General features: G+C 35.2%; 2 protein-coding genes across 2 annotated transcripts in view; one reads left to right on the forward strand and one right to left on the reverse strand.

Moving 5' to 3' along the window:
• Positions 1-17,644, forward strand: part of sfxn5a (sideroflexin 5a) — a 63,536-nt gene extending 45,892 nt beyond the window's left edge. The window contains exons 17-20 of the transcript XR_004847304.2: positions 246-363; positions 6,969-7,070; positions 10,778-10,927; positions 14,246-17,644. The gene's annotated coding sequence lies outside the window, so the exon portion shown is untranslated. The remainder of the gene's footprint in view (positions 1-245; positions 364-6,968; positions 7,071-10,777; positions 10,928-14,245) is intronic.
• On the reverse strand, positions 1,939-3,146 carry noto (notochord homeobox). The gene is made up of 3 exons (XM_023270008.3): positions 2,717-3,146; positions 2,432-2,619; positions 1,939-2,350 (listed from the first exon to the last, which is right to left on the reverse strand). Exons 1-3 carry the CDS (start codon positions 3,087-3,089, stop codon positions 2,144-2,146), a joined length of 768 nt encoding a protein of 255 aa, XP_023125776.1. The 5' UTR covers positions 3,090-3,146; the 3' UTR covers positions 1,939-2,143.
• Positions 17,645-27,812: the final 10,168 nt, after the last annotated feature.

Genomic DNA, 27,812 nt, shown 5'->3' on the forward strand with positions numbered 1-27,812 from the left:
GATCAGTGGTTCCTGATCTGGGATCATATAAATGATCTCTAATTCATTTAAAAATAAAAAGAAGAAATGATCTGTTAGCTAAACACTGTTTAAAAAAAACAGTACATGAAAAAGAAAAAAAAACTTTAAAAATTTGTTCAAAAAACAGCTTAGTATTGGCCAATTATAAATTTTAATAGACATTATTTATGATGGACTCCTGTCTGACGGCTGCCTTTCTCCCGTTTCATCCTCATGTCTGCCAGTCGGGCTTCAGCGGACAGCGTCAGTCCGTTTCCGCCTGGACGGACGGACGGTCGGACGTGGAGCTGCAGTCGTCTGGAGGCTGGACACCTGCAGGATGGAGAAGCAGTGAGAACATTGGTATTGACCATTTAAACAGATTAAACAGTGAGAGGCAGCTCTGCAGCCCTGAGACAGATTGACCCCACCGCCCCGGGTTACAGATATCCCCACTAATCCCAGAGCTGCTTATTTATTTGCTTAGCTTAAATCAGAGGGGAGCCGAGGACTTTACGTTAGATCAAACCTGGGAGGAAACGTCTCCATCGTCTTCAGACCGAGCACAGAGAACAATAGTGAAAGGTCAGGAGGCCACAGTGATGATAGGACGCTTTAAAGACGTTTTACTCTCTTTTTGAGTAAACTCAAGGTCATCAAATGATGGAATTAGGCACATATCTGCTGCCGGGAGTTAAATTAGGGTTGGAGACGTTTTGTGACTTCAGATTCATCTGTTAAACTGTCAGACTTGAAATGATAAATATTCATGCTTCAGTAGAAGGCAGCTGGACTTCTAGTGAAGAAAACGCTTGGATGAGAGATGAAAATGTCCCCAAGAACTCAAATAAGTTCAGTTCTCTGTAGCTAAAGCATTTAGGATTACTGTGACCCGGACGACTGATCATATCAACTATTAAAAAATAAATAAATAAATAAAAATATCTTTCTGTGGCTAAAGATGTTGCTGTTGATTGAGAGGATTGTTTAAAAGAAGCAAAAAGAACATTTAGAGTTATAGTTCAAACTCATGTTCATTTGGAATGAAATGCACTGTGAAAAAAAGAATATATTTGGCAGGAAATGTGCCTAAAAATATATTCAAAATGCTGGAATACTGTTGCATTTAAAAGCTATGACGACTGTGAAAATCACAGCAAATATCTGTAAAATAGTTTAAAATTATTTTGAAAATTATTTATTTAAAAAATATAAAATAATATATTAAATAATAATATATTAATAAGATATATTTAAAATGTATATTAAATAAAAAAATGTATATTAATTTTAAAAAATTGCAAAGAAAAAATACACTAAAACACATGAATAAGCTTTAAAGGTTTTTGACATAGTTTTTTTGTTTTATTTTACGGTCAGCATTAAATGATTTTGGTTATTGTTATCTGCAATTTACTAATAAAAAGAAAATCCTTTACAGTTAATTGTTCAAATAATACAGTTAAAAACTTTTTTTTTTTTTTTTTTTTTACAGCGTACACAGCTAAAATATTCATGTCTTCAACATTTTTGCCTTATAGGCTTAACCTGTTTTTCTCTTTTGGGCCTATAATTTTGTTTTTTATTCTTAAAAAGTTCACTTTATCGTTAAATAAAGAAGCAGAATTATTGAGGTTAAAGTTTCAGAAAAACCATCTTCATGTGTAATTAGGTAAGAATTTAAGGCTCAAAAGACAAACTAATTAGCTTTAATCGGGAGTGTAAAGTTCATTGAGGAAAAAATAAACTCCTAAAATAAACTTTCATGTCAAAAATGCTGGGAAAAGTGCAAAATGTCTCTTGTTTCTATTTGAGCCCAACATTTAAACAAACCGAGACAATAAAACATCCGAATTCTTCTAAGTTTGGCAGAAAACGTGTGAATAGAAGCTCATCTGAAGACTAAATATAAAAGAAAGAAACAGGACAAGGTTTCCATTATTGTCATAAAATATATTTCTGAATAATTCATTCAAATGTACAAAAGCAACACATGACGTGAACCCATCAAAGAGCAATGAATGTAGAAAATTAAATATATAGCTATAGATCTATTAAATATTCATAGTAGGAGACTGGAGCCTCCTTTCTCAGCTTTATGTACAACAGTCTTTGTTTTAACCGGAAGTCCAGGTGTGTTTGGTTAGCAGTGGTCAGTGGAGTCATCGGACACGTCGATGTCCACGTCTGAGTCGGAGAACTCCTCATCCTCGTCGCCTTCATCTCCGTGGCCTTGAGATCCGGGACTCTTTGGAGGAGCAGCCAGACCCAGTTTGGCCAGTTTGGCCTGCTGCTGCTCCAGACTCTGTTTGCGCCACTTGATGCGGCGGTTTTGGAACCAGACTTTGACCTGGAGAGAGCAAGTGGAGACATATATTAGATTGTTGAAGCATATTTTGAAGTTTGAGGAAGTTTTTGTTGAGTTTCTTACCTGAGCCTCTGTGAGCTGCAGAGCGGAGGCCAGCAGGAACCGCTCCGATCCCACCATGTACTGCTGCCGAGCGAACTCCTTCTCCAGGCGGGACAGCTGCTCGCTGGTGAAGCTGGTGCGCATCCGTTTCGACTTCCCTCCTTTGGTTTTGAAGGAATGCAGCCCTGCGTTGACTTTGGACATGGAAGCTGTAAAGGAAAGGAGAGGACACGTTTAGTCACACTGCTGTGTAAATGTGGTTTCCGGGTTTCTTTGAAGTCGATATCGCTCTGATTCTCCGTTTACCTTGTGCGTAAAATGCGCCGCGGCACGATGCCTGGTAGGTGAAAGGCGGGCAGCAGTAGACAGAATATCCAGGCTGCGTGTGAATCCCGGAGTGCAGCATGTTCGGAGAGTAGACGTACGGTGCCATCGGTAACCCTGCGTGTCCGGTGAGCGGCAGAACCGGAGCCGCTGGTTGGTATTTCACTCCGCCAGTCGTCCTGTCGCTGGTTGTGTCTTCCGGTTTGGCGAGCAAAGCCTCGATCGTGAAAGATTTCCCGCTGGGGGGCTTCGTTGTGGACGCGCACTGGCCTCCCTGGAACTGCTGGTGCAGCGGTGCCGCCGGTGCGTAATTACGCACGGAGTATCCATACGTCGGTCTGTTGGGCACCTGCATTCTGACAGATGTTTAAGGTGAAAATCTCGTTGGTCTCTGCTGGAAATAAGTCGTTGCTCCGAGTACGGCGGGTGGATGAATGCTGCTCCTCAGCCCAGACTCCTCATTTATAGAGGAGGCGCGAACAGAGGTGTCAACAACCCCCCATCGATCCTTTGTCTTTCTAAGTAGCAGATGAGAGAGACGAACATCCCGACAACGTATCCAATTAATTGGTGGAGTAGTACAAGCTGGGATTGTCAAACATCCTAACCCTTTGAATGACAAGGCTTTTGAAGAGGTCCTGGGGGAGGGAGATTTACTGGGCTACAAATTCTTGCATGGATCTTAAGTCCAAATGTAATCATTACCGCTGGGAAAGCCTTGATGTTGCTAAATCATCTTATTTGGAGCCTTTTAAGTCCTGGCTGGCCCACAGATGCTTTAAGCAGCGTAACAAGCCACTTCACAATTGGAGACTGAGATTAAGCTGCGCAATTTACAGAGAATCTGCTGTTGTTCCTTTATTCTCCTTCTGTTTTTTTATTTTTACGCGCGTATCCAAACGTCTAATTTTGAAACTTTCGAGTCTTGCATGTGTGTTTCTCTCAAGCGGCTGTAAATCAAGAACGGCTTCTGCATGCAAACAGTGCGTTGAGCTCCGTTTCCCAAAGTGCGTATTTTAGCAGCAGCGGTGTCGCTCTTAAAATTGAATAACTGCCCTGCGTAATTGAGGTGTCAGATTCAGCGGCTCGGGTGTAGTGGGAATGCTGCTGCTGAGGGGTTTCTCTCTTTTTTTTGGCCAAACTACAACTCCAGCTAATCTCAATCACTGTGTTTAATCCACAGGTTGATCCATCCGGGCTTTATGGAGCCCTAAAACAATCCAAAGTTGCTCTGAAAAGTTTTTCGTCTAAAAAGTCTCGTTTTGAGTCTAACAAATTTGGAAATCCAGTTTGCACAGAAAATCCAGTTTCCTCAGAGGTCAGTGCGGCTTCTTTAAGGGAGGTGATTTGCTTTCTTACACTGGCCCAAGACAACCACATCCTCCCTTTCAACTGGGATTATTGCCAGCTCTGCAAACTCTCATTTCCATCATTTGGAAGTGGCAGAAAGCGTCTCCAGAGCCTTAAGTAACTGTTAAAACATATTTAAACACCGAAGCGAACCGCTAGCTCCCTTTGACCTGGCCTCGTTTTATTTATTCTCCTTCTCTGACACTAGAATGTCTAATGAAGAGCGCAAACACAGACTTTCTCGACTGCGCCCGAACAATGAGGAGGTTTCTTGTGATGCCTGTATGAGCGGACCACCCACCCCAGAGGAACAGATCTGCCCCGAAAGGTCGTTTAAGTCACGTTTAGCCATGAAATAGAAAAAGCTTTGAGTTCTGAGGCAAATCTGACATGTTTCTGAGTTAATTCAGCTTCAAAGTAATTACTTTAAAAATGCTTAATTTGTTCAGAGGAAGGAAATATTGTCAAAACAAGTGAATAGTGGAATTATGTGATTGACTTTTCTGTTTTTCTTCTTCTTCTTAGATTGATAACACCATTAAATGGATAAAAAAATAAATAAATTTACAGACATTAATCCCAGTGTAAAGGCACAGAAGAAAAGAATAAATTCATAGTAGTGTTAAAAAAAACGGCCAAAACTTTAAATAATGTCCAGATAAAAAAGTCTGTATATATTTATTTATTTATTGCCAATAGTAATTTATACTTTAACAATATTACAACATAAAATTTTATTTTTACTGTATTTAAATTTGCGCAAAAGTTTAATATTTTACAGTAAAATTATGTATAATAATGATGTGATATTTTTAAATTTTTATTTTACAGATGGTTTGTTAAATTACAGATAATGTCAAGTAAAATCCCAGTGGAAAAGGAGTAACTGACATGTTAACTATGAAAATAACAAAAAAACTAACCAAAACTGCAGATAAAGTCTGTATTTTTACTATTAGTAATTGATTCTTTTACAATATTTGACCATAGAATTATTTAAATCCACTAAAAAGATAATTATTTCACAGATATTTGCTATTTTACTGTTTTCTTAATAGTTTTTGAACATTGCAGTACAATTGCGCATGTTTATAGCATTCTTGCTACCAGATTTTACCTTTTTTTTTTTACAGCACAGTATTAAATTTAAACAATCAGCTACAAAAAACGTTAAAGTTTGTCAAATCTCAACAGGTGCTAGTTTCCTTGTTTCTTTAGCTGAATATCTTTGGGTTTTGTACAGATAAAATGAACCATTTAACAGAATCGTGTTAAGCTGGTGGATATTTTTCATGTGTTTTGGACATTTTAGAAGCTGATTAATCAATAATGAAGACATTTCTCAATGGAATTGCTGATTTTCACACTAAATATGAAGTTAAATCTTATTGGAAGTTCCAGTTCAGCTCTCTGTCTGCACATCTGAGCTCCACTGACACATTTTTCCTGATTTTGTGAGTCAAACTTGAATGAATCTTCACCTCCGTGTCTCTGATGACGGAGCTGCTGCCTCTTGTTGTGTATTGGAGCCAGACAAGGAATACACGGACCTTTGTCCTGGAGATTCCTCTTTTCATAGTCATGTCCTGAGAGGAGAAAGAGCTGAGAGCTGCTCTGACGGCTCTGCAGGTCGTCCTTCCTAAATGAGGCTCTCAGAAAAAAGCCTGAAACTCATCAGCAGCACTTACTCAGTATCTGCAGGGAGGCTCATTTCTAGTGGCTTGTTGGGAATGTTTGACCTTTTGGAGTCATGCATAACCCTAAAAACACTCACAATTATGCAATCTATCCAACATCATGTTGTTTACCGCAGTAAAACTGATTTTTTAAGCCTTTTAATGTCCTGTTAAAGCAGCTATCAAACATCACCTATCAAACATTCACCTCTAAGTCTGTCAGTATTTTTATCATTTATTCAAGTAAAAGTAGCTAAACTAGACTATAAAAATGCAGATTTATAACAATAAATGTGCTTAAAATAAAAAAAATACTTATGCAGAATGGTACCAGTGTTTTTTCTGTTTGTTCCAATTAGTTTTAAGTGTAATATTATCATACCACAAAAACTGCACAACAGTAACATTTATGTGAAAATACTAAAAATATTTTTAAAAAACAATTACAGGTTTTTAATGTTATTATACATTAAATGTGTCTAGTTTTGTATTTATTTTTATTTTGTATTAATTTATTTTTATTTTTAAAGGACATAATTTGGTTATGCATAGTTACAAAAATCTCGAAAAATAACTGTTAAAGAAAACACAAAAAAATCAGTAAAACAGTCCTTTTTTCCAGTGTTGTCTATATTATCTGCAGTATTAGACTTTCTTTATAGAAGAAAAAAATGGAATTAAGATGACAAAGATCTTTTAACTATATTTTTATGTAAAAAAATATTAAAAAACACATTTTTTGATTCTTCACATTTGCTGTTTTCAATATGATCTTCCAATGAACATGTAAATTCAAAATAATTTTTTCAGGAATATTTTCTGTATTGTACAACACAAAAACCCCAGAAAAAAATCTGTAAAATGAAACTGAAAAACTCCTTAAAAAGCACTGTGTGGTCTCTCATCTGTGAGGTTTAATTGCTCTATAATATAAAAGTCATTAGGAAGAATTGTAAAGATCAAAGCCCTGATTTCCAAACAGTGGAGCAACAAAACCTCAGAACTTCTGGTCTCTGACAGAGAAGTGAAAACTGCAAAAATGAGGCGGCGGCGAATAGAAACCGAGTTCTGTGTCGACTTCACTTCACACGTGATTGAATGAGACAAAAGCCAGGAGAAACACTGTCATCATTATTATTCCTGAGCTGAAAGAGGATGTTCTTCACACCTGGCCGACACATTTAACGGCCGCTAATGACTTTATGAAGCTGTTTGCAGGACGATCCAGGAGAGGAGAGGAGAGGAGAGGAGAGTCTTTACCGGCAGCTTCAGCCTCACCTGGACCATGAAAGGCGTCCAGCAGGAGACAGGTAAGGATCGTCTGCTTCTGATACGCATCCAGGTGATGCTGTGGATTAAAAAATAGACTTTATCCAGCTGCAGGAGGAGCCTGAAGATGAGATAAATTGTGAACACCTGCTCTGAGGTTTAGAAGAGACCCACTAGTTTTAGAAAAGGTTTCTTTCTCAACGTTTTTTTCTTTTCTTGAGAAAAGATAATCAACCTACAGCAGGGCTGTCAAACATAAGGCCCGCGGGTCCAATCCGGCCCGCAGGACGACTTTGCAAAGGGCAAAAATTAGAGAAGACATCAACTTTAAATTTCAAAGAATTTCTAGATCTTGACAAATTGTTTTGATCATCAAGCAAAAATACTATATTGTAGAGTTCTAGACACACTGTGATCTGTATGTTGTAATGTGTAAATGATAAAATGAGGCAAAAATTGTTGAAATTTCCCTTACTTTACTGAAGAAGTTTCAGTTTGTTAATAATGTTTTGTAAAAAGGTTTTTCATTAAGTATGAGCATTTTCAGAATGTGCTTTTTTGCGCTAACACAAATCGAAACATTTGGAGTTATTTATAGGTTACTATGAGCTGGTTTACTGGTCTGCCTCGCTGAAGATTAAATTGGGCTGAACTAAAATTAGTTCGACACCCCTCATGCAAAACCAGCTTTAGTGTCATGTAAAAAGAAATATTTGTAAACGTAAGCAAGAGAAAAATTCTGTGCCTTTCTCCATAGCTTAGTATGTATCATTCTTGGTATAAATAATGTCAAATATCTGTAAAAATATAGTTTATGCAGATTTAAATAGATAAAACTGTGTCATTTTGTGGTCAAATGTAATAGTTTTTCTTAAACTCAACATTATTTACAGTTTGGGCCGTTTTTATTTCATTTTTTTTTATCTGTTATCTTTAATTTGGCAAAAAAAACTGGGGAAATCTGTACAATAGCAGTAAATTGTTCAAAAAATTATAGTTAAAAACATTCATTATTCCACCAAGAACGTAGCGGAGTTATGTGATGCTCGGCATACGTTTGTCCGTCCATTATTCCGTCTGTTAGCAACATTACTCAGAAACGGAATAACACATTTGGATGAAATTTTCAGGGAAGGTCAGAAATGACACAAGGATCAAGTGATTAGATTTTGGCAGAGATGCAGCTTGTAGTCTGGATCCACGGATCTGTTAAAGATTTCTGTATCACTGTGAGATAGCAGCACGGTGTCACGGCCACATTGATTAAAATGTGGGGGTGAAAATAATTGTTTTCATTTGAATTCATTCAGTTTCGCTTTTAATTGCCTAAATAACTAATGATCCTCTTGTTCTACCTGAACAGTTAATTAATATCAGGCAAAGAAAACGACCTGAAAACGCATCTGAACATGAAAACCTGTCTGCAAAAGTCCAAATCTGACCATTCAGTTATACTTTTATATTAATGTCTATTTAATATGGCCGTTAGTGACATTAGTTTGAAATGACAACATCTTACTGATGCATAAATAATGTTTAAAATCAGATTCTTTTAGGACAAGTGCATGTCAGGTCTTGTCAAAACAAGTCTCAGGTCGATGAGGACGAGTCTAAACGGAGCTGAAGGTCTTTAGAAGCCTTTTGCAGGTCAGTTCAAGTCTTTGAATGCTGATGAATTCAGTGCTAACACTTGAACTTTCTGCTTTTAAAGCTCTGTTAATAGATTTACCCTAGAAATGGTGAAAATCTGACAGCAAGGGTGCCAGAAGGAAGACATTAAAAACAGTCGAATTCTGGAGTTCAAAGGTTCCAAAAACAGTGAAAATAATGTCAATTTTTTTAAATAAATGTTTTATTTGTTTCATAATTTTATAATCACATATTGTAAGAGAAAAATTTGTGATAATACAGGTTTTTGAGGTGGACATTATGTACGCTTTTGGCTTTTTTGGGGGTTTATTTGTTTGGTTTTTTTTCATTATGTCGACCTGATTTTACTAGACATGATCTGCAATTAAACGAAATGGAGAAAATCTGTAAAGTCACACTTTAAAATGATTATTTACTATATTTCAAACCTTAATGCACATATTTAAAAAAAAAAAAACTGGAGATATCTTTAAAGTAACGACACTTCCGATTGAATGATTGAAACTATTTGAGCTGGAGAGGGACAGAAGTAGAAACGGAACTAAATCCTTCCTCAGTGACTAAACCCTGCAGCCCCGTTTCATCTAAATGGTTCAAACTCCAGGATGAAAACAGCTTCTCCTGCAGATCGTTTGTGTTTTCCATTTCCATGTGTGTCGGAGGGGGTCCTGGGCTAGCATTAGCATCGACACCAGAGAGGAGCTGCAGTACGAGCTGCTCTCAGACACACAAAGACTCGTCCATTCACATGAACGCTCGTCCATATCGCTGCCCACCTAATGAGGGATTAACTTTCTCCTTCGTGAAGGAACAGAGCAGGAGTGTATTCAGGCTGTCTGACGCTGCAGACACAAGCAACAGAACTGGACAAAAGAGAGAGTTTAACTCAGAATTCAACACAACCAGACAGTTTAAGGCACCAGAACAGCTTTTATTTGGCTTTTACTGTTGATTTGGGGAGTTTTATTGGTCAGATAAGTTTCAGTAAAATGCAGAAAGGTAGAAGGAACACACTGGACAGTAAACAGTACTACACTATGACAAAAAAAAGGGTAAATGTCTGCATCATGTTTTAGATGTTTTTCAAGAAAACAGCGGTCATGGTGGCTGAACTGCAAAAAAAAAAAAAAAATGCAAAATGACAAATTTTTTACTAAATTAATTTTGTAAAAAAATAGCAAAGTTCTACCATACTGTAAAAAAAGAGAAAAAATATTTATATAGTATATATATTAATTAAATTACATTAAATTTTATTCCAGGGTGGACAAGTGGCCACTAAGAGAATTTTTTACATTTTAATTTTTTTTTTAACTTTTATTTAAATTTCTTGTATGTCAAAAAAAGCCAACAATTTTTCAGGGGATGTGCTTATTTTGCCCATGACTGTACATAAATATTAATAAAAATGGATGCATAAACACATATTAGCCTACATACCAACATGTTTTTGTTGGAGCAAGATTTTCACGGTTTTTCACAGTATTTTTTTCAGTTCTTGAATGTTGGAGTACTCCACAGTTTTTAACACATTTTTCTTGTTCTGTTGCTGCCAGATTTTCTCTGTATTTTTAACAGAATTCTTAATTAAAATTTTTTTTTAAAAATTTTATTTTATTCCAGGGTGGCCAAGTGCATCACAAAGTGACTTTAGATATTTTTTTAAACTTACATTTCAATTTCCTGTATGTTAAAAAAAGCCACCAGTTTTTGTTTTTTCCTTCAGTTTTTGAATGTTGCAGTACTCCACTTTTTTTTAGCACATTTTTCTTGTGCTGTTGCTTCCAGATTTTCAGTTTTCAAAAAAAAAAAATTTCACAGAATTTTTAATTTAATTTACTTTCTTCGTCTTGTTATTATTTTTTGGCTTTTATTTACATTTCCTGTATGTCAAAACAAAACAACAGTTTCCAGGGGATGTGTTTACTTTGCCCATGGCTGTTCAAAAATATTAATAAAATAGATACGTAAACACATTAGCCTACATACCAACATGTTTAAAGTTTTGTTGGAGCAAGATTTTCACTGTTTTGTTTCTTTTTTTGTCTTCTACATTGTGGTCGATATCTAATTCTGTCTTCTTTTTTCCCCCCTGCAGTCCAGCCACTATGACCACCAGTTTCTTGATAAATGTCTACAACGACCTCCCGTCTCTGCTGATCTGTGAAGCCTCCCTCTGGAACCTGCAGCGGTTTTAAATGGGGGTTTCTTCCCAGGTGCTCTGTGGACCCCCCCGTCTTTAATGGAGGTGAGAATTGGCGGGTTGGACTTTAACACTTGACCTCTGTTTACACTTCCTGGGCTTGTCCATAAATGCTGCTGCTGCATTGAAGCGGCGGCGCTGCGAGCTGAATGCTCCGCTGCTCCTCGGCCATTTCCTCCTTTCACATTCTCTGTTTGCTTATATTACAGCCACACTTCCTCGACCCCCCACACTCAGCTCCTCGGGCCTTTTATAGGAAAATCATCACAAACCTGCATATTCAGCCTGAATCCTGTGTTTGTTGGCTTCTGTCTGGTTTCTAATGCAGATTTACTGGAGGTTCGAGGTCAGAAAATGGACTGAAATAGAGTTTCTGTGACAAATTTCAACACATATAAACTGAAAAACTTGTTTTCAGGAGCAGACATGTTTTATTTTATGTATTTATTTACTCATTTCAACCAGGCATTAGTTGATTTTTCTCTGTGCTCTCTTAGAAATGTTTTTTTTTAAACTGTAGCTTCTAAAACAATATTTACTCTTGGTTTACAGATTGTTGTCTTTTGTTAAATCATAGATAACAACTAGTAAAATCACAGAAAAAATAAGAATTTATGCGTTAAACCTCAAAAAACAAGTTAAACCTGTAACAAATGTCCACATCAAAAAGTTGTACTTTTCCAAACATTAATTTGTTGTTTTACATTAAAATTATTAGAATTTTTTTAAATTACAGATTTTTAAAATTTTAAAATTTTCACAGATGTTTTTGTATTTCTTTGAAAGAAAAATTATGGATAATAATGATTTAAAATATGGTAAATATTTTATTAAATAGTTATTTTACACATTTTCCCTGTTTCGATAAATTACAAAAAAAACAGCCCGTAAAATCCCAGAAAAAAGGTATTAATTTACATGCTGACGGAAAAATAATAAGCTAAAAAAGAACATCAAAAAAGAACATAAAGTTGCACTCTTTTACTATATTTCAACATGCTAAAAATATAATTATTTTACAAATTTTTGTAGTTATTGGCGTTTTTTGTGTTTATTTCAATTTTAAACAATTTTAAAATTATTTTTCTTGTACTTTTGCAGGCAGATTTTATGTGATTTTTCCATAGGATTTTATTTTTTTATTTTTTACAATGTGCAAATTCCACCTGATTCTTCTTGGTAGCTTCTCTCTGGTTAATAATGGTAACCTGGTAAAAATAATATTATTTTTCAGATATTTGTGGTTGTTTGCTTTTTTAATTTCAACAAATTTTAAACATATTTTTTCCTGTACTTTTTCGGCCAGAATTTCAGTGTTTTTAATTGATTTTTAAGCTATTTAATCAATGTTAGAGATCAGAAAATAGACTGAGGTAGTAACAGATCGCTAGCCAGATGTTAAAAGCATCCTCATGAGGAAAAAGAAGGAAATAAAAACAAGCAACATTCACAAAGAAAACCAATAAGATCAAATGATACGACAACTTATAGTAATTCATGCAGAGAATTTTAAAAAATCAATTAAAAAAACAGTAATACATGAATGAAGAGCAGATACAAGAAAAGGAAGCAACCTTTGTACAGAAACTATCAGAACTCGTCCATTTTTATTGTTTTTTCTGCCTCCTACCAACAACATTTAGATTTGTTTCTAATTAAGATCCACTTCCAAAACATAAACTTTCCACAATTTAATAAAAACCAAGTTTCAGCTTTTAATGGTGCAGATAACAGAGACTATTTTTAAAAAGACTGTACAGCTCAAAAAGTGTGAGAATGATCTTAATCCGTTAGCTGATCTAATAAATCACCATGATGACAGATAAGTTGTACTTCTTTAAATAGCACCATGTTACCTTAACGGGGGTCTCACATTTAAAATGTTGTAGAATTATGACAGTGAAAATTACTCTGATAATAATTTTCATCAGATGGCACCTATAAGTTAGTTTAAAGGTTTAAAATATGGAGGCATAATATTGGATTTTTGTGAGTGTCCAATGTACTATTTAATATTTTCTAATTCATTTTGCCGTCTGTGTTGGGGCACAGATGGTAGGAGCTTCAGTCACATCCAGTCGTGCCCGTTGACAGATGTGAAAATGTCAAGCAGGCCCATTTTATTCAGATTTTGGATCAAGAACCAAGAGGAAAAGATGGTTGTCATGTTGAAATATTGTTCACCGTTTTGGCACAGATGGCAGGAGCTTCAGTCAGAAAGTCTGCTCAATTGGCTTCAGTAAGAACAGCAGCTAAAATGACATCTCCATTTAGATCTAAGACAAAGACTTCAGTAAATTCCTTTGAATCTGATTTATTTAGGAACAATAAAGAAGCAATTCTCTGTTTTTGTCAAGAATCGGGTTACAGAAACTTGTTTATGACGCAAAATGACACAAAGAACCAAACGGACGACTTTTGAAAAGGAATTAAAGAAATAGACAGTGACCTTTTTTCATTTTGGTAACATATTTTGTTCACCTAATTACCGACAGCGTCAGATTCCTCCTGCAGTGGATTAAACATATTATTATGACTTCTCTTATCATGATGGCCCAGTGCAGAAATACAGTACAATGGTTTTCGACAAAACAGCTGTAACCTGCGTGTAAAATATATTTATTTTTATGTAGCAATATCAAATTTTAAACCAAACTGTAAACCAAATACATAAACTTTCCACAGTTTAGTTAAAGCTAACTTTCATCTTCCTAAAGATGCAGATAATAGAGGTGATTTTCAGATGGATTAACAGCTCAACTGGCATAAAACTCATCTAAAGAGTCCCTTAATCCTTCAGTTTATCTAAAAAAAAATACATAAATCACCAAAATGAGTGTCACATTTATGATGACAAATATGTTGAAGTTCTTTAAATAGTATCAGATGACCTTGAATTGTCATATATTTGAAACATTATAGAATTATGACCATAAATCTAAATCTTGTTTCAATGATCTGTATTAATTTTCAGTGGATGCCGCCTGTGAATTAATTCAAAATTTAAAAATAAGGAGGCACGATATTGGATTTTTCTTTATATCCAACATATTTTTTCCACCTAGTTACAGAAAACATTAGAATTGGATCAGTGGAATTAACATATTATTATGATTTCTTCTTGATGAAACAATAAAACGGCTTTAATATGCTTGTAGATTATATTTATTTCTATTCAGAATGTAAACTTTTAGCTTGACGGTGTTTCCTGTCGGTCAGATATGTCCTTTAAAAGCTAATAGTGATGCTAATGATGCAGATATCATCATTTATCACTCATTTAGCGTCTCAGTTTGTATGGATTTCCATCTTGTGTCCAGTTGATATTTAATTAAATGCTGCTTTTTCCTTCTTCACATATAGGTTCCGGTGTTTTATCCTCCTGACTGTCCTGCTGCAGCTTCAGTTCCCAGAAGTTTACAGTCGTCCCTCCTCAGTTGTCATCTTTAGTGTCCGTCCATGTAAGTCTGCAGCAGATCAAAGCCTCCGTCTCCCTGGAGAATCCCCAGACAAAGACAGAAATGTGGACTTTGTAGACCAATGATGGACTGAGCGCCATAATTAGCGGCGCAGACGGCCCAGCTAAAGGCACATTACACCTCACTTCCACCTCGCGGCTTTTAACTTATGCAAAGAGCCGAGGACACGGCGGCTAATTTAGTGTTTTTACAAGAGCAGACTGAACACTTCAAACGAGACCACACACAGACCGACAGGTAGGAAGTGGTCTGATGAACATCTGCTGACATCTGGTGGAAGAACAGAGCAGAAACAGTTGATAGAAACAAGAACACAGGTTTGATAATGTTTTTCAGTTGACCAATTAAACTTTTACAAGAAGAAATCATATAACAATAAAGGAAACAAAGAATATTAGGTGTAAAATAGGTCAAATAAGAACAAAACCAGCTGAAAGGATTAAAAAAAAAGTACAATTCTACATAAAGACATGAAAAAGTGCACACATCCCACTGAAATTGTTGACTTTTTGACATATTTAAACATGCAAGTGTTTGATCTTTTTTGAAATACAGTTATATGTTCAAATTACAGAAATCTGGTATTTTAAGATCTAAAAGTTTCTTTGCACTATGAATTCTGCAGCCATTTGTCTGAAATTTGACGTTTTCCTCTGAACTGGGGTTTTCAACAGGATACTGCTCCTAAGCAGACGAGCAAATCCACATAGATTAGCTTCAAAAAGTGAAAAAATAGAGAGTTATTTAAAGGGTGAAGTTTAAATTCTCTTGAAATGTTGTGAAAACTCTCAAACATCTTGAAACTGAAGGGATTTTGCATGAAAGAGTGGTCAAAAATGTCCACAAAACTGATTACAAGAAGTTATTTCTGCTAAACAGGCTATTGAGGTCAAGGTATACTTACTTTTTAGTACATTTATAGGCATTTTTATTGATTAAATGATTGAAAAAGCCATGTAAGTTGTTTTAAATCCTGTATTTAGTGGCTTTAAACCAGCATTCATTGTTTTTACTCATTTCTATTTTCACAAAACTTTATTTTAGACTAATATCTTGACTCAAAGCATAACTTGTTTATTTTGGACAAAAAACCAGCACCAAGCTGCTCAACTTTAACAGCAACCATGACCAACTCCGCTCTGATTTACATCTTTTTCTTCATCATTGTTTCTAAAATCTCCGTTTCTTTCCATTCACTGAATCTCTGTTCACATGTACATAGGTATTTTTTTAAAATATGTAGCTTTTTCTCGCGTTTTGGCCTTTCACCGGCATGTAAATGCAGTTTTTAAAAATATTTTTTTTGTGAAGTGTTCACATTATCACCTTTATTTATATAAGCCGACAAAATAGTGGAAGACTTTATTATACATAATAAAGTCATCAATAAAAAATACATCTTTATACATAAATTCTATTCAGAAATGTCAGGTTTTATATTGTTTGTGGCCTACATGAGGAAGGAAATGCCATTTTTAAGGCTTCTGACTTGCCAATATGCTTTATCGTCAGGATTATGTCGCCCCCTGCTGGTGTGTCAGACTCATTACATGGACTCAATTGTGTTTTTGAATGAACATCAGGATGGGGGTTGTTAATATATAATGTTAGTCATAATTCGGAAAGCCCCTGTTTAAACAGTCCCTCTTTAGTTTGAAACTAGTAAACATAGTAAAAGTTACGCATTTTAAAAATAAAACTCATTAATGTGGACTTGGTCTGTAATCAAAGTTACTCCAAGAAGGAAGACCTTGTTGGTAAACCTGTTATTAATTCACTTCCTGACACCTGATCTGCTCCTGATGATGGTTTTATAGTAAAACTAAAAGATTGAAACTTTTTTTTTTTTTTTTTTTGGAGTAAATGTACAAATATACAGCGTGCTTTAAATCAGAAATGCGTCGCTCTAAATTCAATTTGGTGGGAAATTATTTTCTGATCCAGGGAGAAAATTGATGTTAGCAGAATTTCTCAGCTAAACATGTACAACATTATGTTAAATAAGAGGGAGCACTGATGTGACTAATAATCAAGCATCAACCAGCTGAAATGGACCCTTTATTGTCATTAATTAGAATACATACATATCAGCTGCCTTTGTAATGTCATGTCAAAATTTCTACAGCAAGAAAGTCCTGGTTTCTTTCACTACAGCACACTTTCACCTGACATTTTTTCCCCTTTACTAGATAGTCAAAGTGGAAATGTGGTGAAAGAGAGAGCGAGAGGAAGATCCAGCCAACTGAAATGTATGAAATGAACCTGAAATAATGACATTAATTTGACTTTCTTTTGTAATGCCTTTTCACTTCATTATGTTGTTTATTCCATTGAATGTAACACATTTATTTGAATCACAATCAATTTGATCACTTTTCATCATATATTTAGAAACCTAAAGGATAAAGCAGACAGGGACCCTGAGATGTACCAACACCGCCCCCATGTGGTTATTAGAAGAATTATATCTAAACGTCATTATATTGCATTGTGTTATGCTATGATATGCTATGCTATATAATGCAATGCTATGTCATGCTATGCTATGCTATCCTATGTTATGTTTAGTTATGCTATGCTACGTCATATAATGCTATGCTATGCTATGTCATGCTATCCTATGCTATGTTTAGTTATGCAATGCTATATCATGTCATGCTATACTGTGCAAAGCTCTGTCATGTCATGCTATGCTATTTTAAACTATGCTATGCTATACTATGCTATGCTATGTTAAGTTATGCTATGTTTCGTGGTGTTGTGTTATGTTGTGGTATGTCATGTCATGCTATGCTATGCTATCTTATGCTGTGCTATGCTATGTCATGCTATGCTATGTAATGTCATGCTATGCTATGCTATGTCATGTCATGCTATGCTATGCTATGCTATCTTATGCTATGCTATGCTATGTTATGTCATAGTGCCCCATTCACAGTCATAGACATCTACAGCATGTCAGCTTGCTCCTAAAGAACTGAACATATTTACATTTATTTATGTCAGCTCTTGTTTTTAATTCTTGTTGTTCTTGGTTCTGACAGAAGTAAATAAATTATATTTCTTGCTTAAACTTTGTTATAACAAACAGAAATGTTATTTCTGATTTATTGTACTTAACTGTCTTCTCTTTGTTACAAAAAAATGTGGAATTTGTTGTTTTTATTGCTGAAAACAATGACATAATCTAATACATTGGCCAGTCTCATCTACTTTGGTGAATTATTATTCACCTGTGAATGTATCACAGTTGAATAAAGTGCATCTTCCTATGTACTTTTTATTATGTTTAGAATTTCTTGGATTTATTACTTGCTGTTGATTTGCCTTGTAATGCTTGCTTATTTATTTTTCATTATTTTGTTTTAACTGTCTTTTAAAATAGTTTTGACTTTTTCATGTTTATTGTTATGCATCAAAACAGTTTCAGATTTCTGGTATGTGAAAATCTACTATTGTGATTCTGATTTCTATTCTCAAAATATACCATTTGTTATTATAATATTTATGTAATATTCAGTTGAATTCCTGCATTTGGACCTTCATCTTTTAAAAGAGAGAGAAGGACTGAAGCTTCCTTCAGGGATCTTTGTAGTCCAGAACTAGTTGTAGTCTCATTCTTGGTATATGCAGTCCCACAGATCGCCAGCAGATGGCGTCATATTATAAATAAAAAATGAAGTCATTCTGTCGATGCTGCTGTGACACCAGGAATCACGAGAGGATTTATATACAGCCTGTGGATATAAATTTAATGCTAATTTACCACCATTTTTGGCAACTTTATGGAGATTTTTTTGAGTGATTTGTTGGTGAATTACAGGAAATTAACGATAAACTATTAAAGACAGTGTGCAGATTTACTGGCAAACCACCTTTGAGATGAAAAAGACCTAAACTGTTAATATGTTATTGAAATTATGGTATTTCAGGGAATGTATTGATCCTTAAAGATGTTCGGATAGTATTAATTCAGTGGATTAGAATCGTCTTAAAGCTCAGAACATGATGTTTGACTCCTGCACAGAGGAGTGACATTAAACCCAATTAAAGCTGTATTAATAAGCGATCAATCACTGCGGACCTTAGCTGCTAATTGTTGAGTTCATGAACCTTTCATAACGTTCCCTCTGATACTTGTTGAACTTATTAACTTTTAATCCCTGACCTCATCCATAAATAATCTGTTTCTGTCTGATCCTCTGACAGATGGACGACCCTAACTGCTTCCCATGTAATATTCAACACGCGTGTCCGTCACAGCCAAACAAAGAGGTCACTGGGGCGGAGGAGGCTGATTCCTGGATGGGATGTCGGTCTGTTCTATGAGCTCATCAGCGAGGTTTGACCACAAACAGGATTTACATCAGAAAGGCAGGAAGGTGTCGGCTAATAGAGTGAAAACTATCCAGAGGCCAGCAGGGAAACAACATATTTGAACTTCTTTCAGTGTTTTTATCCCATTTCTTTGTTTTTGTGTTGTTTTAATTGGTTTCATTTCATGCAATATGTGTGTTTGCATGTCGGTGTTTGTGTTTGTTTGGTAAACATATGAACATTTGTGTTGTGTGTTGGAAGAAAACAAACCAAGAAATTAACTTCATCACTGAGCAACAAACATCAGTCAGGATATGAAATAAGTTGCTTGCTCATTTGAATTGCTATATTTTTGGAGCAAAAGTTACAATTTTGTCTCTAGGAATGTTGTAAACATTTATTACTTACTTTCAATTAAAACAAGCTTTATCAGGATGTTGTTTATATAAAAATAAGTGATAAAAACCCACTAAACTGTAACCAAAATACACTTCTCTTATCTTAACCAAAACATGTACACATAAAGCCTCTAAAATCTGATTTTATTCAACTTTATTGTTATTGAATGCAATACAACTAAATAAAAACACCTAAAACAGTAACAGCCGCAAGCATGTATACAGAGAATCAGAAAAATAAACATGAACAGTAGATGGAATGTAAATGTTATATCTAAGACATAAAATAATCAAAGCTATATTTTAAAAAAATGCAAAGAAACTTTCGTATGTCATGCACGAACGGAAATAGTTACATTGTTTTGTTTTTGAGTAGTAAGAAGAGATACATGTTAAAGTAACAGTATGTTGCAATGAATAGTCAGGCTGAATGTAGTCACTTCTACAAAAATCACACAAATTCTGAACACGTATATATATATATATATATATATATATATATATATATATATATATATATATATATATATATATATATATATATATATATATATATATATATATACACATATATATATATATATATATATATATATATATATATATATATACACATATATATATATATATATATATATATATATATATATATATATATCAGAAATATACAAACAGCAACTTGAATTATCAGTTTTGTCGATGTAGAAAGTGTGTTGATCAAATTTTCTTAGTTTCATGGCCTTTTAACTTGTCGTGAGTAATTACGATTGACTACAGCTGATGACTCCTTAAATAGAACCCATTTGATGCGTAGACTGAGCCATAAATGCCGCAATGGGAAAGATCTAGTAGTATAAATAGTATGGTAAGTTTAACCCTGGAAAAAAAAAATATTTTCACAGTGAAACTTCTGATGTCCACATTTTCAACATTTTGGTAAATCTTTGAACATTTTTGGTGGAAAAAAATGTTTAACAAATGTTTCTTAAGAACATTCACAAAAAAATCACCCAAAATCCAGCAAAATCGGCAGAATTCTGGTTGATTTTTTTGTGAATGTTCTTAAAGAAAATATTAGAAGTTTTACTGATATATATGGAATCACTTCAGATATTTTTAGGATTTTTCTTTGGAAAATTTTGACTCATTTTTTGAAAATATTTACAAGAATTTTCTTGCCAAATATGGGGGATTTTTTAAAATAAAACTTTGAAGGGAAACTTTTAAGGAATTATTGGAATTTTCTTCCTGAAAGTTTTGCAAATTTTCAGAAATTTGGTGAATTTTTTTGCTGAATTTTGGGATTTTTTTTTTTTTTTTTAGACAAGGACACAATATTTTTTGGTGCCCGTAAATGAGGACAACAGGACGGTTAAATCTTTAGAACATTTCCTGTGAATAGTTGTTGTGCCAGATATGTTTTATGTTCAGTGTTCGATGTTGGTTCTTGACTGTGATTAAATAATTTCCGGTGAAGGATCGTTAAAATGGCTATTGGTCATCTATCTTTCTATTAAAACAGACTGGGAGTCTTTTCAGGATGTGTCACTTCACTCTATCAGCCTCCTCCTCCTCATTAACCCACTAACGGCGGCTGCAGCCTCCGTCTTCGTCGCCTCCTGGTCTTTTGTCTGGTGGTTTCCCTCCAGAATTCCTGCCAGAGGCCGGAGCTCCCGTCCATCTGTCGGCCTCCTCCGGCGGCAGATGTTCGTCCTCCTTCCTCCTCCTCGACCTGGGCCTGGAAGTGAGCGTTCGGGGGTTGTGGAGGGTCAACTTGCTCCAAGAAGAAGAAGAAGAAGAAGAAGCCTGCGTTGACACCATTTAAGACAATGAGAGGGAACAATGGAGTGGACGGACACCAGGGAGGAGGATGGATGGGGGAAGCTGACTGACCATCTCCATGTAAGCACACCCTTCATTCTTCTGCTGGGAGGACACAGTGAAGAGATTAAAGTAGTGAAAGGTTCCAAGAAATACATCAGTTAATCAGCACATTAACCAGAAAACTTAAAAATATTACCTAAATTTAAAAATATCTCCATAAAATCTGCAAATCCTCAAGCAAATTTTGCAAGAATCAGCTCGAATGCTCACTTTAATGTATCTGCATGCTTGATTTAACCACATTTCTTGAGATTGGAACTCCCAAAACACAATAAAACCTGAACTTTATAATGATGATGCAAAAGAAAGTTATAAAAGATTATTTTAATTATAACAGGACATCCTCAGTTTATCATTAATTCATCACATTAACCAAAAAATGCTAAATTTGCTGGATTTTGGTTGATTTTTTGGTGAATGTTCTTTAGAAACATTTTCAACATTTCTTTTTTCCATCAAAAAATGTTCAAAAATTACCCAAAAATGTTGAAAGTGTGGACATCAGAAGTTTCACTGTGAATTTTTTTTTTCTCCACATTTTCAAACTTTAAAACGGGTCAATTTTGACCCGCAGGACGACACGAGGGTTAAAAATATGACCTAAATTTAAAACAAAATCTCCCTATTATGTGCAAAACTGTATGTAGAATTTACAAGAATCAGCTCTAATGCTCACTTTAATGTGGAGCTTAATTTAACCACATTTCTGGAGATACAAACACGTGAACCCCCAAAACACAACAAAAGAAGAACCCTGCATGCTTCTAACAACCACATTTCTTTAGACTAGAACATGCCAAAACCTGAAACACAATGAATCCATAAATTTCAAATACCAAAAAAGCAAAATAAGTTATAAAAGATGCCCGACAATGCTACAATAGAAACATAACTATCCCATATAATCCTGGCTGCACATCAGCATCGCCTCAGTTTACAAATTGTTATCTTGACGATGGAGCTCTTATCTGCTGGAGGGAAACCACAAATCCTGTGATAAGAGATTTCTACAGAACAATGAGGCGTTAAATGGATTTGAAGCTGTTTATTGTGGATTAAGGAACTGGTTGACATTTTGGGAAGTACACTTATTTGCTGAGAAGTTTGATTTCTTTGTACAATAAATGTGAAGCTACAGCTAGCAGCTAGTTAGCTTAGCTTAGCTCAGCTTAGCATGAAGACCAGCAAGCCTGGGTCTGTCCATAGTGACAAAAACACTTTTTCTGCACAGAAATAGCAAAGTAAACCACATAAGTTGTGTTTTTAGGTGACATTGCTGCAGGAAATCTCCCAGAATGCACCTCTCTTGGAAATGTAGGACTTGTTTGCTGATTTCTACAGAACAATGATGCTTTTAATTTTATGTAAACCTGTTTACTGTGGATTAAGGAACTGGCTGACATTTTGGAAAGTGTAATTACCAGCTGTCATGCAGAGAAGTTTGATATCTTTGTACAAATACTGTCAGGCTAAGGCTAGCAGCTAGTTAACTTAGCTTAGCTCAGCTTAGCATGAAGACCACCAAGCCTGGAACTGTCCATGGTGACAAAAACACTTTTTCTGCACAGAAATAGCAAAGTAAAGCACATAAGTTGTGTTTTTAGGTGATGTTGCTGCATGAAATCTCCCAGAATGCACCTCTCTTGGAAAACTATGACTTGTTTTGTTTGTTTTCTGATTTCTACAGAATTTAAAGCTGTTTATTGTGGATTAAGGAACTGGTTAAAGAAAATATTAGAAGTTTTACTGATATATATATAATCACTTTAGATATTTTTAGGATTTTTTTTTAGAAGATTTTTACTCATTTGTTGAAAATATTTACAAGAATTTTCTTGCCAAATTTGGGGGATTTTTTATTTATTTATTTATTTATTTATTTATTTATTTATTTTAAATAAAACTTTTAATGGAAACTTTTAAGGAATTATTGGAATTTTCTTCCTCAATGCTTTGCAAATTTTCAGAAATTTGGCGAATTTTTTTGCTGAATTTTGGGATTTTTTTCAGACAAGGAAACAATATTTTTTGGTGCCTGTAAATGAGGACAACAGGAGGGTTAAATGGTCAGAAATGACAATGACAATCTTTGTGGTTTATGCAGTTATAGATCCACAAGTGGGATGTTTGTCATCTTATGTTGTACATACTGAGCTTGTATTAGAAAAAATTCAATAAATTTGTGGAACAGACACACATGTAAAAAGTCGTAAATGTAAAAAATTAATGTAAAAAATTCCAAGAACGTTACACAACAATATTAGAATTTAGCTAAACGTGGCTAACATTAGCTTCCATGAGCTGCAACAAAACTCCTGACTGAACATGTGCATTTGGTTTCTGTTATAATGTTATTTTTAACCATGTGTTCTATTTATTATAGGCTTTTAGGTTATTTACATCATTTATTTATCAGTCATAGGCCTATCTTAGCTCTCATACTGTGTAATACTATTTATTCTGTACGCTGGGTTATGAAAAATTAGCCGACCCCTGAAACTTGTACAACTTGTGCAACTCTTCAAAGTCAAGTCAGTTTAGGTTAAATTACTGTTGCGTTGCAGAGTCAGCAAACTTAGTTCCCGCGATTTTCCACAGGGTTTGTTTAAAGTGAGTCACACTGTGCAATAAAACGAGATAAAAACTGAGTCTAACAATAATAAACTGCAGTAAAAACCCTTTATGGATGGAGCAGACCTTTTTACAGCAGCGTTCAGAGATGATTAAAATGTTATATTACCACTGAAGACCTGAATTAGACCAGAAGAAGCTGCTGGAAACACTTGACCGATGCTAACACGAGTTTTTCTGTTTGTTTTGTGGTTAAAGTCAGCTGTTTTCCGTCTAATTCAGTGAGCGACTGTTTCTTAATGCAGCTGCAGCAGTTTGTTCCGTTAGACTTTGGTAACCTGTAGTTGAGACGCTCATAAATTATTCTATCGACGGTTCCACCCGCTTTGTTTTCAAACCGTCCGTTTTACAGCCGTGATTAGCGGCGCAGCGACAAGGGAAGGAGGGTTTTCTCAGGCGGTGACATTTGCAAATAACTCCTGAATTTGATGAAAGAAGCTAAAGTTCAGTCAAAACTGGACGAATCAGCAGCACAAGGTGGCAAAAATACAGATTCTGGCTCTAGTTTTTGTCTTGTTGAGGCTGCACAACCAAAATGAATGAAATACTATAAAGTACAAAGAGACAAAGATTTAATTCACTGAGTTTCTGCAGCAGTGGAGGCAGAATTGTACCAGAGTGTAATAAACTCACATACAAGACTTGAATCTAAAATCTTGAATCTAAATCAGGTGAAAGTACAGGAGAGAAGCAGAAACAAACTCAAACAAAACTAATTTGGTTCATAAAAGAGTTTTACTGTTATATTACTGGATGAGAGAAAGAGTCATTTAACTACTTTATGCACTTTTAGACAGTTTAATCTAAACAATAAATTATATTTTAGAAGCTGTACATCCTGGATGTTGAACCTAAACTATAGATTGTAGAAAGAATCAGTAAAAAACATACAAAAAAAAAAAAAAAAAGCGAAACTCTGACAGCAAGAATTGCAGGAAAAATATGTAAAATACTGTAACATTGAAATATAATGAAAACAGGTGAAAATACGGGAAAATATCTGTATTTTTCGTATTTAAACACAGTAAAACAGTATAATTTTATTGTTACACAATGTTAAAAACATAAATTACTATTTGCAAGAATCTAGATAAGATAGGCCTCAGATTTTTTTCCCTGTAATTGTGAAATAATTAACAAATGTCTCATGAATTTTTGGGGATGTTGTTGAGGGAACACGTTAGAAAACACTCTTCTATTAAACATTCTCACAACGTTCCATCATAACAAAGGCAAAACATTTGCAGACCAGTATTTAAAAAGTTGAACATGTCATCATTTTGTTGAGGGAACACTTGGTAGAGCGTTCTGTTGTAAAAGTTTCCATAATGTTAACAACAAAATGATGTTCTCAAAGCAACATTTTTAAGAAGTTATCAAGACTTTAGATGACAGAAGCTTCTTTATATAGAACGGTCCTGTACTGCAATGTATTAACAAAGGTGGAACATTCTGACTGCAGTGTTCTGAAGAGGTTTTCCATGAAAACAACGGAAGAACGTTCTCAAACTAACATTCAAACCAACAATCCAAAAATGTTTTTTAAGATGTTAATGACAGAACGCTCTTCATAAGATCTTTATAAATGTTCCTGACCTGAGATATGTCAACAAAGGTGGAACATTCTAACTGCAATGTTCTGATTTTGCCTTTTTGTTGAGGGAACACATTGTAGAATGGTCTTCCATAAAACATTCTCACAATGTTCAATGATAACAAAGATAGAACGTTTATAAATCAGCATTAAAAAAACAAACTTAGAAGACAGAATGTTCTTTATAGGACGTTCCTCTGTTATGATATAAGTTGGAACATTCTGGCTGCAATGTTCTGGAGATGTTGTTAAGGAAACATATTGAAGAATCTATAAAACGTTTCCACAATGTTCCACAGTGTTACATGACACCAAAGAAAGAATATCCTTAGCGTAGCATTTAGTTTAAGGGCATAATGGTCCAACTATGTTGTCGACAAACATTCTAGGAACTAAAGGTCCTTCTCAGGGCGTTTCTGGGAAGCTACTGGTGGATCTTCTAGTAGTTGGCGGCTGACAGTGGAGGTCAGTGGAGGTTAACGGTCAATAAGATTTGCATTTGTCTCATCTGGAAATGTGTTTGCTGCAGCTACGTTAACATTGACGCCAGTTCAAACGGCGTCATTAGCACGGTGGTGGCTAAAGACCGTCATGTGGACAGAGGAGACACCTCACCACCTCAAACCGACGCTCAGCTAATTAACATCTCAACCTGTAGCAGCCTTAATGATACATTTTCTCTGTAGTGTGATCACAGCTATTTACAGAGAATTACATATTCCATCCATGACCCGACTCGGTCCAGAATTTCATTTCCTGCGTTGTGTGTAGCCGTCTTTTCCCCACTGTGACCCAACATGAGCTGTTCACAAAACAAAAAGCACCAAAAAAACCTCAATTTTCTCATAAATGCAGCTTTAATTTAAGACTTCTGTCCCTCGTGTCTTCACAGAACCAACAATAACAATCAGATATTGAAAACACACAGAACTTGAAGTGATTTCAAGATAATGTTAAAAACTGCTTCTGTATCAAGATTACAAATGCTGCTCTGTGTTTGACTGCTTTTAATATCTTTTTACTTCACCGCTTGATGCTCCACAGTTTAATTATAAAGCACTTGCTGTTGGAAAATGTTTGCTTTCTTGCTGAGACAGTTGAAGCTGAGTCAGCAGGTCATTGATTAGTTTAGTTCAGGCTTAAAAAGAACAAAAAAGAGAAGAAAACAGGCTGTCCGAAGCGTAAAAACTCTAGATTTTACTGATTTAGCATGTTGCAGCTGGTTTGTTTTATCAGCAAACAAACAAAGCAAATCATAGATTTCCAAAAGAGGTGCATTATGGGAGATTTCTTCAACAAAAAACACAACTTGTGTGGTTTACTTCACGATTTGTGTGCAGAAAAAGTGTTTCTGTCACTGTGGAAGGCTTGCTGGTCTTTATGCTAAGCTAATCTAAGCTAACTAGCTGCTAGCTTTAGCTTCACATTTATTGTACAAAGATATCAAATAGGTGCACTTCTTAAAAGTGCACCTATTTGATAAAATCCAGTGAATTTCGCTGGATTTTGGTTGATTTTTATGTGAATGTTCTCAAGAAACATTTTTAACATTTCTTTTTTTCCCACCAAAAAATGTTGAAAATGTGAACATCAGAAGTTTTCCTGTGAAAATATTTTTTTCCCCACATTTTCAAACTTTAAAACGAGTCAATTTTGACCCACAGGGCAACATGAGCATTAATGAACAAAAATTAACCTTATGTTTGGGCAAATTGGCTAAATTTAATCCCAATTAACAAAACTGATTTATAGGACTAATATGAAGCTGCACTTATCTAAAATGGTCTGGGAAGAACGATGAAAGTTAGTGTTCAAATGTAATCCTCTAACTTCTTGTTTTGAGCCTCGTTTTAAATCAAATTCTCTTCTCATCATTTGTGTGTGTTTGTTGGTGTAAAGTGCAGTTTGGTGGGACCAGAAGGTGTCAACAGTCCTGAGGAGGTTTTATTTGGGGTGAGCCTCCTTCCCCTTCTCCCCTCGTTCCTCCTTTTGTCTCGTCTTTTCAGAAGTTTCTGTGGATCCTGCTGTCACAGACCTGAGCTCGTACCTCTGCAGGGGAAGTTCATTAAAGCTGCATTTACATTTCTAATGACAATCACACAGGTACTCCGGCTGAACCAATCCAGTGGATGGTGGTTATTCTACAAACCAAAGGTCAGCACAGCCTCCTTTGTTCACATTAATGGGTTCACTAAAAATGAAACTGAAAGACTTTCTCCTGTCAGATTCTGAATGACATCTCAGTTTATTATAAATACAGTCAGAAGATGATAAACGTGGGCTTCTAGACTTGAGGAGAAGCAACAGAAACATCAACAAATGCCTGACATGAACCCGAGGCAGAATACCGGCATGTTTTCACTGCTAACATGAGTCTGGTTGAACAGCTTTAATGTTCTGGTTGAACTAGTTACAGGCGGCTGTGTGTTTGTTGTTTGATTCTAAGAAATGACTGCCAGACACTCCCAGAGACACATCCAGCCACATGCAGTCCTTCTAGCAGGAGATCCTCCATTTAAAACAGGATATTGAAGTTTAAAACCCAGACGAAACTGAAAAAGGAACCTCAGATTAGGACAAAACCATATAAAATGTAGTCAAACAGTTGCTCTTGTTTCAAAATAAAG

The sequence above is a fragment of the Amphiprion ocellaris genome, chromosome 20 (assembly GCF_022539595.1).
Source record: "Amphiprion ocellaris isolate individual 3 ecotype Okinawa chromosome 20, ASM2253959v1, whole genome shotgun sequence".
NCBI lineage: Eukaryota > Metazoa > Chordata > Actinopteri > Pomacentridae > Amphiprion > Amphiprion ocellaris.

Coding starts and splice junctions, on each gene's coding strand:
- noto (XM_023270008.3), bottom strand. CDS start 3,089: ATGCAGGTGCCCAACAGACCGACGTATGGATACTCCGTGCGTAATTAC. Junction 2,620..2,716: donor CGGCGCATTTTACGCACAAG/GTAAACGGAGAA, acceptor TTTCCTTTACAG/CTTCCATGTCCAAAGTCAAC. Junction 2,351..2,431: donor TGCAGCTCACAGAGGCTCAG/GTAAGAAACTCA, acceptor TGCTCTCTCCAG/GTCAAAGTCTGGTTCCAAAA.